Source organism: Drosophila novamexicana, unplaced genomic scaffold (assembly GCF_003285875.2).
Source record: "Drosophila novamexicana strain 15010-1031.04,08,12 unplaced genomic scaffold, DnovRS2.1 tig00000564-arrow-pilon, whole genome shotgun sequence".
Lineage (NCBI taxonomy): Eukaryota > Metazoa > Arthropoda > Insecta > Diptera > Drosophilidae > Drosophila > Drosophila novamexicana.
Window position 1 is genome coordinate 127,611 of NW_020824810.1, and position 12,283 is coordinate 139,893.

Here is a 12,283-nt window from a genome sequence, read left to right on the forward strand (position 1 = left end):
ATCGATATACAAATAGTACACACGGTATTTTTTTGTTGCAGTATTTTTTTTTCGTTTTTTGGTTGAATTTGTTTTTTTTAGTAGCTATTTAGCTATAAAATACTATTTTATCGGCCGTTGCGTTGGCAGGCCAAGTTTATTATGGCCGTTTCATTTAAATTTGGTTTTGTCAACAGGCATAACTTAGAACACACAATATAACTAATATAACTTTTAAAATTTATCTGTCTGAAAAATGTTTACTAGCATATCAGTTGATCAGAGTTCAGCCATAGGCGTAGCATGGTGCGATTTTGTGCCAAAAGTGCAGCTTCCTCGAGATATTTAAAATGCTTGTCCTCAAACTGTGGTACCTTCATTGGCTCTGGCGATTGTAAGCATATGACGCAAATGCTTTGATTTTTGATTAAACGATGCAATCGCTCATGATGAAAACTTATATAGCTAACAGAATCCACAAATGCCGGCGGCGATTTCAATTTGTTGTGCTTCACTTGACCATTCGACGCCGTTAAAGAATTGCCCTGAATTGAATTCAAATTTCTAGCCGTTTGCACAGCCGCAACTGTAGCAGTACCTGCTACATTGCATGCCAGTCTTTTGAATTTCAATTCAAGCGCTTTAATATCAGCGTCATCAGGTTCAGTTTTGGCATTTAGTTTAATTAGCGATTTGCTAGCCTTTTGGGTGATCGGCTTTTTTGATTTGCAGCTCTTCAATCTAGCTCTGTTCTGCTCAACATCAGCCCGAAACACTTTTGGATCGACACGGACAATATGCGGCTTGGGTTGTTCATCAAATATCCGAAACTTTGTATCAGCAGTTATCTTAATGGCTTTGCCCTTGCCAGGCTTATTCGATTTTTTTAAACGCGGCGATATCATTACTTTCACACCAAGACCAGTTTGGACAGCGGCCGCATAACTCATCCGCATGCCCTGCAATGATGGTGAGGGCGATGCGACCGGCGGTCCCTCCAGATTCATATATTCACCGAGCGGCTTGCGCCGCACAGGAACAAACTGACATGGCGGCTCCTTGGCCAAATCATCGGCGCCATCGTTATGTTTCCTTCGTGCATTGCGGTTTTTGCGTTTGACGAGCGCAGCCGCTGATTTTGATTTGGGCGCCTCCAGTTTCGACTTACGTCTACCTTTGATTACCACTGGTTGGCTGTCTTTGGTGAACGGACGCATTGGAATTTATATATTATTTAATTTACTCCACAACAACAATCGACTCAATAGTGACTTACCGATATCGGGATGTAGTTTTCGCGGAGTTCTGTGATGTTTTTTATTGCTACTTTCATTTTACAAAATTTGTATTTTGTTCTACCTTCACTGACAGTAAATTTAGATGCCTTTAGCATTCGTTTACAACCAGAAAGTTTTTAATATCGTATCAAACATTCAAATATATTAAATACGAAAAAATGTTTCCCGCTGGTTTGTTTGCCCGTACACAAACCGTAAATCTAAATTACGCGTAAGCCCATAACTCTCACAAAATGCATTGCATTTAATTGCATTTTTTTCAAATCATTCATTCATTTTTTTTTTTTTTGTTTTTGTTTTTGAAGACAATGTTCTAATAGACGTTACTCAGAGACGAAGAGCAACATGCCGAATGTGTTCCTGCTGGGCGGCGGATTAGGAAAGATGCAAGGTGGCATAAAAGAAGAGGAATATTTTAGCTCAATCAATCAAGGACTTATGTGCAATATACGCAAACACATTGAAACCTCCAAGAATGCGGACCACTTACGCAAATGGGAGGAATACCAACGAACCCTAGATCACGCAGCCCTCTATAATACCACATGTATTAACAAATACAAGGACGTACACGAAGAGGCCTTCTTTATGAATGAGGCACGTATCTATATATATTAATGTACTATCTAACAAAAGAAATTCATTCGAATGCCTGTTGCAGAGCACCGAATGCTTAAAGGCCTTGAACAATCGCGATAAGGACCATGACTCCGGCGATGAGGAGCCTTAGACTGCATCAAATTGCACACGACTAGTTTATAAATCGTATAGATACAACCGATGTGGACTGTTTATTAATTTTTGTTATTTAAATTTCGTTTTCTGCGCAAGCCCAAAACAATCGCAATTATTCAATATTGCAATTCTAAAAACCATTTTCTATTCTATAAATTCAATTCAATTAAATTTGGACCGTTATAGTCATTCGTGATTGACACAAGTTGGCATCCTCGACAATGCATGAATACAACAAAACGCAGCTGAGTTTTTTTTTCATAATACCTTGAAATAAAGAGCATTATTCATCACTCAACGTATATTTGTTAAATAATATACTATATAGACACAGCCGGTATATAAATCAATATGTTTACATTGCGTCGCCTCAGTCAGAGCCTGTATCCAAAGCAAATTCAGTAAGTTCCATAAAATAGCCTAGTGTGTGTGTGTGTGTGTGTGTATTTATAAATAAAAAACGAATAAGAAACGCATAACTTAGCGAAATATTTCAAGAAGGCATTGCATAAGCTTGCGCCTCTTAATTGCCAACTGCATACTTATAAATAACTATTGCAAGCAAGTTCGAGTCTAACTATATATATACTATATCAACTATTTGCCAGGCATCTGAAAATGTCGCATGTCGGAGAACTGGGCTGCGGTGCCGGCAAGGGTGGAGGCGGCGGCGGCGCCATACGCGAGGCCGGCGGCTCCTTTGGCAAAATGGAAGCGGCGCACGAGGAGCAGTTCTTTCACAAGCAGGTCTGTCTCTAGTCCTATGTATATGGCATTCCATTATATGATTTTCGGTTCCAGCAAAAGGAACAGCTTAAGAATCTGAAGAACAAAACCGACAACAAGACGCCCGATGTGACCGCCAAGAAATGATTAATAGATGCTCGAATTTCTAGTTTATAGTATTGTTTCATAATTTTCTATGTGGAAATTATTCGAATAAATTTCGCATACACTTCCGTATGCATTTGGCAAGTTATACGGATCAGTTTTTTATATGTATGTACTATATCTCTGATCTGATATGATCAAGAGTTCTTTTCGAAGAATCTGCCTTGGTTTATTTTGTGATTCGTATCGAAAGTACTTTTGCCCTAAAACATCTTTAATTCTCGACATTCATTTCACTTTTGAATTTATATTTAATACAAGGTTTACGCTAATTCTAATTCTCATATATTCGTATAAAAAATAATGTAGTTGCTCATAACGCTCCTTTGGAGAGAAGCGAGCGAGAACCTTAACAGTCCATGGCGTTTAGGTGGTTGTGGTCTCGACCTTCTTGGCATTGTCCTCCTTGGACGAGGGCCCGGTTTGTGTTATCTGGATCAGGCGCTCCGTGGCAGGCGGCGGCAGTTTCTTCATGGGCGCCGTAATGGTCAGCAGACCATCCGAGGACAGCGAAGAGGTGACTGTGTCGGGATTGACATCACCTGAGATAACAAAAAAGAAGAAGAATCATCATCAATTAGAGCAGGGCACATGCTTTAACAACCCAAAGCTGTACTCACTTGGCAGTTGATAGCGTCTGGAGAACTGGCGCGAGACAAAGCCGTGCTCGTCCTGCTTCTCCTCGTGCTTGCCCTCGACTATGACGAACTTGTCGGCGACTTTCACAGTGATCTCATTGGGCGAGAACTGTTGCACGTCCAAAATGACCTCAAACTTTTCGCTATCGATGTTCAGCGTGGAGCCGGACTCCTGTTTCTGCAGACTGTTGACCGAACGCTGCCAGGGACGCAGGTAACCGGAGCGCAGCACTGTGGGCCGTGAGTTCCAAACGGACGACAGCAGATCGTCCCGCTTCAGACCCTGGCCAAAGTGTTGATCCAAGAGGCGCGAGGTGCGCATTGGAAATTCAAGCTCATCCCACCAGTCGCGGAACATTAGAGGCACAACGGACATCTACGTGACAGGAGAACAGAAGAGATAGACAGAGCTAATGGCAATTAATGCACATCACCAGTTAGTCGAACGGATCAGTCGAAAATGTTTACGATCTATTTTTTTTTTGCGAATTTTCTTTATATATATTTTTTTAATATTCTGTGCCTTGTACCTTTGTTGATTATTTGTGAAAACAGCTGAATTGATTTTCTTGTATATTCCGTTTCGCGTTTGAAGCGTTTTTGTGGAGCTTTTCGAAAATCTGCTCAGTTTTATAGGAACATCAAACTGTTTACATCTTCTATGTGCTAAAAATATGAATTTGTATTTGCCATCTAATTTTAGCCGGGCGTCATCCATATGAATTTGCTCCCACAAGCATTATATCTATGATTGATATCTATAATATGACACGATGATATACCCTGTAAAAAAAAATGACTCACTTTATGGTTAAATAAATCAAAGGGCAAGATATTCTAAGATCAACAATAAACTACAGAAATTAGATGGAAGCTTGTTTCGCAAATTATACACAGGGTATAGAAGGAGCGTCGTATACTTAATATTTTGGTAGAAAATGTTCTTGTTTGTTATTTTGCTTTTGGGGGAAGACATCGACGTCTGCTATGACGGCGATGCATGGAAATTTCTATAAACATTTTCAATGATCCACAGACCATTTGGAAAAAATGGTGTTTGAACAAGTCCACACGATGCATATATATTTATTTTTCTTAAATTCGCTACAAATCTATACCAGATTCTTTCGTATATACATATGTAAGTAAATTTACTCAAACATTCGGCATGTGCCGATATGTTTCCACAGGTTTCCATTTTGGAGGCAAGCAGTGAGACCTCAGAAGTTGCTAGAACCAATTTCGTTCTTGTTGTTGTCTTTTTCCCAGGCGAAAGAAACACCTTATATTTGGCCTTATATTCGCTTGGTAGGAAATATTTTCAACCTGTGGAAATATTTGATGCTACATATTAAAATACTTTGGCAAATAAATGAGTTTTTGGACTATTTTAGGAATCTGCTGCTGAGTCACGATGCGTCTGTTTATCTTAGACAAACACTGTGACGTATTAAAAATGTCATAGATCTTTCATTTAATAAACAAACAAATAATATTTAAGCATTTGTAGGTATCGCCCTTCTACGAGATTCTCAGTTGATGTTGCTCTCTCACTCTCTCTTTCTATACTACTACTACTACTTTCTCTTTCTCTAACACACACTCTCCAACACTTACTCCCAGTTGCCCTCTCTTTCTCACCCTCTCTCTCTCTCTCTTTCTCTTTGACTGCCTTTCTCTCTCCCTGTTCAGGATTTTAATTGTTTGCTTGGCTCTTTGTCCATGGTTTGAGCTCTTGAGCAAATGTGCATTTAAATCTGACATTATTTTGGGCCATATATATATATATTTTCCCAACCCCATAACTCGGTCAAAACTCTACCGATTTTCATAAGGTTGGTCTTTTTGTTCATGGTTTGGCCTCTAGTTCAATTGTGCATCTAAATCTGACAACATAATTTTTAGTCGAAATTCATGTAAAAATGGTACCCTAAAATATCTGATATAGATTTATTTCATATAGACATAGGTCGAAATTTCCCAACCCCATAACTCGGTCAAAACTCAACCGATTTCCATAAAGTTTGTCTTTTTGTTATTGGTTTGGCCTCTAGTTCAATTGTGCATCTAAATCTGACAACATAATATTTAGTCGAAATTCATGTAAAAATAATACCCCCAAATATCGCATATAGACATAGGTCGAAATTTCCCAACCCCATAACTCGGTCAAAACTCAACCGATTTCCATAAAGTTTGTCTTTTTGTTATTGGTTTGGCCTCTAGTTCAATTGTGCATCTAAATCTGACAACATAATATTTAGTCGAAATTCATGTAAAAATGATACCCTCAAATATCGCATATAGACATAGGCCGAAATTTCCCAACCCCATAACTCGGTCAAAACTCAACCGATTTCCATAAAGTTTGTCTTTTTGTTATTGCTTTGGCCTCTAGTTCAATTGTGCATCTAAATCTGACAACATAATTTTTAGTCGAAATTCATGTAAAAATGGTACCCTAAAATATCTGATATAGATTTATTTCATATAGACATAGGTCGAAATTTCCCAACCCCATAACTCGGTCAAAACTCAACCGATTTCCACAAGGTTTGTCTTTATGTTCATGGTTTGGCCTCTAGTTCAATTGTGCATCTAAATCTGACAACATAATTTTTAGTCGAAATTCATGTAAAAATGATACCCTCAAATATCGCATATAGACATAGGTCGAAATTTCCCAACCCCATAACTCGGTCAAAACTCAACCGATTTCCATAAAGTTTGTCTTTTTGTTATTGGTTTGGCCTCTAGTTCAATTGTGCATCTAAATCTGACAACATAATTTTCAGTCGAAATTCATGTAAAAATGATACCCTCAAATATCGCATATAGACATAGGTCGAAATTTCCCAACCCCATAACTCGGTCAAAACTCTACCGATTTCCATAAAGTTTGTCTTTATGTTCATGGTTTGGCCTCTAGTTCAATTGTGCATCTAAATCTGACAACATAATTTTTAGTCGAAATTCATGTAAAAATGATACCCTCAAATATCGCATATAGACATAGGTCGAAATTTCCCAACCCCATAACTCGGTCAAAACTCAACCGATTTCCAAAAGGTTGGTCTTTTTGTTATTGGTTTGGCCTCTAGTTCAATTGTGCATCTAAATCTGACAACATAATTTTCAGTCGAAATTCATGTAAAAATGATACCCTCAAATATCGCATATAGACATAGGTCGAAATTTCCCAACCCCATAACTCGGTCAAAACTCTACCGATTTCCAAAAGGTTGGTCTTTTTGTTCATGGTTTGGCCTCTAGTTCAATTGTGCATCTAAATCTGACAACATAATTTTTAGTCGAAATTCATGTAAAAATGGTACCCTAAAATATCTGATATACATTTATTTCATATAGACATAGGTCGAAATTTCCCAACCCCATAACTCGGTCAAAACTCAACCGATTTCCACAAGGTTTGTCTTTATGTTCATGGTTTGGCCTCTAGTTCAATTGTGCATCTAAATCTGACAAAATAATTTTCAGTCGAAATTCATGTAAAAATGATACCCTCAAATATCGCATATAGACATAGGTCGAAATTTCCCAACCCCATAACTCGGTCAAAACTCAACCGATTTCCAAAAGGTTGGTCTTTTTGTTATTGGTTTGGCCTCTAGTTCAATTGTGCATCTAAATCTGACAACATAATTTTTAGTCGAAATTCATGTAAAAATGATACCCTCAAATATCGCATATAGACGTAGGTCGAAATTTCCCAACCCCATAACTCGGTCAAAACTCAACCGATTTCCATAAAGTTTGTCTTTTTGTTATTGCTTTGGCCTCTAGTTCAATTGTGCATCTAAATCTGACAACATAATTTTTAGTCGAAATTCATGTAAAAATGATACCCTCAAATATCGCATATAGACGTAGGTCGAAATTTCCCAACCCCATAACTCGGTCAAAACTCAACCGATTTCCATAAAGTTTGTCTTTTTGTTCATGGTTTGGCCTCTAGTTCAATTGTGCATCTAAATCTGACAAAATAATTTTTAGTCGAAATTCATGTAAAAATGATACCCTCAAATATCGCATATAGACATAGGTCGAAATTTCCCAACCCCATAACTCGGTCAAAACTCAACCGATTTCCAAAAGGTTGGTCTTTTTGTTATTGGTTTGGCCTCTAGTTCAATTGTGCATCTAAATCTGACAACATAATTTTCAGTCGAAATTCATGTAAAAATGATACCCTCAAATATCGCATATTGACATAGGTCGAAATTTCCCAACCCCATAACTCGGTCAAAACTCAACCGATTTCCATAAAGTTTGTCTCTTTGTTCATGGTTTGGCCTCTAGTTCAATTGTGCATCTAAATCTGACAACATAATTTTCAGTCGAAATTCATGTAAAAATGATACCCTCAAATATCGCATATTGACATAGGTCGAAATTTCCCAACCCCATAACTCGGTCAAAACTCAACCGATTTCCATAAAGTTTGTCTTTTTGTTCATGGCTTGGCCTCTAGTTCAATTGTTCATCTAAATCTGGCAACATTATTCTTGGTCAAAATTCATGTAAAAATGGTATTCTCAAATATCCTATATAGACATAGGACAAAATTTCCCACTCCCATAAATTGGCCAAATCTCATCTGATTTTCCCGATGTTTGGCTCTTTGTCTATTTATTTTATACGTACCCCGGGCAACGCCGGGGAATACCCGCTAGATTACACACAAAAGTATATGAACATTCAGGGCATTTGTATTAATAACAGAAACACCTTGTATTTTAGCAGTGCTCGAATTGGAAAATAATTTTTGTGTGCTTGTGTGTGAGTGTGCATGTGCTTGCATGTGTGTGTGTGCTTTGTGCGTGTGCGTGAAATAAAGGGAGCCGACGTAGTCAAAGCTGAAGCCGAGCGACGCCCAAAAGTAGGCCAAAGCCAAAACAGCGGCCAACTTGCCGCAAGACATGCTGCTGTATCGGTGCCTGTGTCTGTGTATGTGTCTGTGTATGTGTCTGTGTCTGTGTCTGTGTCTGCTCCAGCTTCGGCAGAGCGTCATGTGATTCGCGAAAGAGTGGCGAAAACATAACAAAAACAGCAATTACGAAACGCAACGCAATGCAAAAGGTGTGACAAATGAAAAGCTGAAAGTTTTCTACGTATTTAAATTGCTGTTACATGCTTTCAGGCGCTGCCCGTGACGTTAAGCCTGCCCAAAACCGGACACGGATGTTGGCTACTCGTGCTGATGCTGGCCATGGCACTGAGTCCGCTGCATGCCACGGACGATGGACACCAGAACAAGCGCTACTCGGACCAGAGCGTGCATGGTTACATGACCGAGGTATTAACTGGTCGAATTAAATGTGTATTTTAACAGAGATTTCCAAACTTTGGCCACACTTTAGCGCACCTGCTGGTGGAATGAGGTCTGCAAGGAGGAGTTTCAGAATCTATTTCGCTGCAAGTGCCCACAATATTCCTACTGCCGGTAAGTGAATTCTATATGGCATCAACAAATCCTTTGCAAATGATTTGTAATCGTATAATTTTCTGTTTTGTAGCTCGCCGGGACGTTATTACAATGCATACTGTTCCATGACAGATACCGGCTATATTTGGACCCAACTGGCATTGGGTACCGTTGAGCGCTGAGCGCGTGACGTCACACATATCACAGCAGCAGCTATAACAGCAACAACAGTAACAATAACACGATAACCAACACCAACAGCAGCTACACTGACTGCTGCCAGTATGCAACCATTTCCCAAGTGGCCTACAAAATAATATTCTAAAATGGCAGCTATGCTATTACATGTCCATTGGTTACAAATATAATATAAAGCGACGTTAAATATACGGAAATTGATGCATTTTATTTGCACTATAATTAATATCAATTAGTGTTTACACACTCACGCTTAAGCAGTCTCGCATACATATACATACGTGCCTGGCTGTGTGCACGTTCATGTTGGATCTTGTGTTATCGATTTGTATGCATAATAAGATTATCTTGTGTTATCGATTTGTGTGCATAATAGAATTATCGAACATCTGCATAGGGCGGCCATTTTGTTGCCTAACTTTTGGCGCTCAATTTTGGCAATTGGAAAATCAATAAACGCTTTTCAATCAAAGCATCTGCAGCTGTGTGCGTGCCACCGTGGCACAAACGGTTTATTGCCACAGCTATCATATAAATTGCAGCTGTTTTGGCGCCTGGCGTCCCACGGTGCCGGCCAGGCGCATGCGTTCGCAATGAAAGCGAAAAGCGTAGGTGCTGTGCGTGTGTTGGCCCCGAGCCAGTTCAGTTATTGCCAGCTCAACATATAGATAACTCCAACAGATGTTAAGGCAGCCAACGCGCTCGTCAGCCAAGAAAATCGTGTAAAATAAAAAAACAAACGAACACCAAGTGCCGTTCAATAAAAAGTGTAAAAAAAAAACGCAGGAACTCGATTTTTAAGTGTAAAATGCGACGCATTTTATTTGTGGCGCTGCTGGCGCTTGGTCTGGCCACACTGACTGCGGTCGGTGGCAACCACCTGCCAGAGGCTGGCCCAAACCTCAATGAACGCTTCTTCGACGAGGTCAGGGAGCTGATTAAGCGCCGCATGGAGGTAGGTTCTGTTGTGTCACAGATGGCTCATAGTCAGCGTAACCCCACCCTCCTCTTTGTAGGCCAAGCAGCTGCCTTTGGCGGGCGATGAACTGGCGCTGCAAAATCAACGTAGCTACGACAATGTGCCCATACCAGCGGCCAGTGTGCCCGTGCCTGTGCTCGTAGAGAATTGGCCAACAGATCAGCATAGCTTTGGTCAAGTGACAGCTGTTTCCGTTGATCCCGAGGGCAATCCAGTGATTTTCCATCGCGCTGACCGCTACTGGGATGTAAAGTAGGTCAACAGCTGTCCATTAACAAGTGTTTTGTCACATATTGTTATCCAATGCAGCACATTTAATGAGAGCAACATCTACTATCTTATCGAGTATGGGCCCATCAAGGAGAAGACCATCTATGTGCTGGATCCCAAGACGGGCGCCATCAAAACCGGCTGGGGCTCCGATATGTTTTATATGCCGCATGGCATGACAATTGATGGGCACGGCAACTACTGGATAACCGACGTGGCCATGCATCAGGCCTTTAAGGTGGGCTGTCCAACTGCATAAGCTATCAATTCAATATGTTAACTTTCGAACAACTGCAGTTCCGGCCATTTGAGAGCAAGCCGCAGCTGGTGATTGGCAAGCGTTTCCGGCCTGGTGCCTCCGTCAAGCAACTGTGCAAGCCCACATCCATTGCTGTGGCCACAACAGGCGAGGTATTAGCCACACCTTGAAATCGATTGAATTGTATCCATTAATCCGTTTTGCCTTTTTCTTTCAGTTCTTCATAGCTGATGGCTACTGTAATAGTCGCATACTCAAGTTCAATGCCGCTGGCAAACTCTTGCGCAGCATTCCCCAACCACCCGGTGCGTATGCGTAATATTATTCTTGCTAGTAATAGCTCAACATTACAGATCCTTGTAGAATTCCTCTCGTTGCAGGTGCCACATGCGATTACCCTGTTGGAGCACTTGGACTTGCTGTGCATTGCGGACCGCGAGAATATGCGCGTTGTGTGCCCCAAGTGAGTAGTCAAAAGCGTATTCTGATCATAATTCTATCCTCTCTCTCTCGCTCTCTCTTGCTCTTTGCAGAGCTGGCCTTAAGTCGTCGCATGGCGAGGGTCAACCGGCGGCCACCATACAGGAACCAGATTTGGGTCGCGTCTTTGGCGTCAGTGGCTATGGCGACATTGTGTTCGCAGTGAATGGACCTACCTCTATGCTGCCGGTGCGTGGCTTTACCATCGATCCGCGCTCCGAGACGATCATTGGCCACTGGGGCGAGTTCAAGAATCCGCATTCCATAGCCGTCAACGTCAATGGCTCGGCCCTGTATGTAACGGAGACGGGCACCAACCACCAGACGAATCGCGTCTGGAAATACGTTTTGGCTTGAGGTACTATTGGTTACCAATTCACGCGCACTAGGAACGGTCGAAAGGCACACACATATATCTGAGAGTCGAACGGCATATCCAAAAAATAAAAAGAAAATATAAATAAACACAAAAAATTATCTCGAGCGCCGAAAAACAAGCAAAGCAAAACATCAAAATAGCCATAGAGACAGAAGAACATGCACACAAACAGTTTTTGATATAATTAAACGAGAAATCAATAGTTGTAATTAATAATATACAATATAAGAATGTAAATTGCTTGACAAACAAATTACCACAACAAACATAACCTCAAAATTTATGTTTTGCACTGTAATTGAGCAAATGGAATTACAAAGGCAGCTTATAAATATCAAATATATATATATATATATATATAAAACTATCAAAATGTATCCAATGTATGCTTATATGTCTGTGTACATGTGGGCGTGAAAGTTACCAATCTATAAAATATTTAAACCTTTTAACACTATGTAACATATTGTAACCTGCACAAATATATATATACCAATTTATATATATATATATCCATATGATTATAATCCATGTAAATTATGTATGTAATAAACTGTTGTTGTTGTTGTGCATGTATTACAGCCTACACACAAGAAGTTTGCTCAAGGTTTAATGGGGCTTCACCCGTTTCTCTTAAGGCCAAATACCCTACAGTTTTTATGAATGTGAGTGTAGCTTAGACTAGACAAAGCATTTGACTGAAATATTTATGTTTGGCCCGTATTACACTT

The 12,283-nt window shown here is 40.1% G+C and overlaps 6 protein-coding genes across 7 annotated transcripts; 4 read left to right on the forward strand and 2 right to left on the reverse strand.

Annotated features, from left to right (window-relative positions):
• Positions 1-207: 207 nt before the first annotated feature.
• LOC115762304 lies at positions 208-1,196 on the reverse strand. Its single transcript, XM_030704471.1, has one exon. The coding sequence runs from the start codon at positions 1,194-1,196 to the stop codon at positions 243-245; it is 954 nt and encodes a 317-aa protein (XP_030560331.1). The 3' UTR covers positions 208-242.
• Positions 1,197-1,269: 73 nt separating this feature from the next.
• LOC115762389 lies at positions 1,270-2,310 on the forward strand. The gene is made up of 3 exons (XM_030704570.1): positions 1,270-1,488; positions 1,583-1,874; positions 1,939-2,310. Exons 1-3 carry the CDS (start codon positions 1,436-1,438, stop codon positions 2,005-2,007), a joined length of 414 nt encoding a protein of 137 aa, XP_030560430.1. The 5' UTR covers positions 1,270-1,435; the 3' UTR covers positions 2,008-2,310.
• A 20-nt stretch (positions 2,311-2,330) lies between these two features.
• LOC115762390 (ATPase inhibitor A, mitochondrial) lies at positions 2,331-2,977 on the forward strand. The gene is made up of 3 exons (XM_030704571.1): positions 2,331-2,413; positions 2,621-2,759; positions 2,814-2,977. The coding sequence occupies exons 1-3, from the start codon at positions 2,364-2,366 to the stop codon at positions 2,883-2,885; spliced, it is 261 nt and encodes an 86-aa protein (XP_030560431.1). The 5' UTR covers positions 2,331-2,363; the 3' UTR covers positions 2,886-2,977.
• On the reverse strand, positions 2,906-4,151 carry LOC115762388 (protein lethal(2)essential for life). Of its 2 annotated transcripts, none has more exons than XM_030704568.1 (3): positions 4,072-4,151; positions 3,524-3,917; positions 2,906-3,445 (listed from the first exon to the last, which is right to left on the reverse strand). In XM_030704568.1, the coding sequence occupies exons 2-3, from the start codon at positions 3,915-3,917 to the stop codon at positions 3,270-3,272; spliced, it is 570 nt and encodes a 189-aa protein (XP_030560428.1). In that variant the 5' UTR covers positions 4,072-4,151; the 3' UTR covers positions 2,906-3,269. The 2 variants fall into 2 exon arrangements, with proteins under 2 accessions (XP_030560428.1, XP_030560429.1); XM_030704569.1 differs by having other exon boundaries at positions 3,524-3,951.
• Positions 4,152-8,566: 4,415 nt separating this feature from the next.
• Positions 8,567-9,367, forward strand: LOC115762298. The gene is made up of 4 exons (XM_030704464.1): positions 8,567-8,641; positions 8,703-8,858; positions 8,923-9,005; positions 9,079-9,367. The coding sequence occupies exons 1-4, from the start codon at positions 8,633-8,635 to the stop codon at positions 9,167-9,169; spliced, it is 339 nt and encodes a 112-aa protein (XP_030560324.1). The 5' UTR covers positions 8,567-8,632; the 3' UTR covers positions 9,170-9,367.
• A 482-nt stretch (positions 9,368-9,849) lies between these two features.
• LOC115762452 (peptidyl-alpha-hydroxyglycine alpha-amidating lyase 2) lies at positions 9,850-11,542 on the forward strand. Its single transcript, XM_030704655.1, has 7 exons — positions 9,850-10,140; positions 10,202-10,416; positions 10,474-10,672; positions 10,732-10,845; positions 10,911-10,998; positions 11,057-11,156; positions 11,227-11,542. The coding sequence occupies exons 1-7, from the start codon at positions 9,994-9,996 to the stop codon at positions 11,528-11,530; spliced, it is 1,167 nt and encodes a 388-aa protein (XP_030560515.1). The 5' UTR covers positions 9,850-9,993; the 3' UTR covers positions 11,531-11,542.
• The last annotated feature ends 741 nt before the right edge of the window (positions 11,543-12,283 follow it).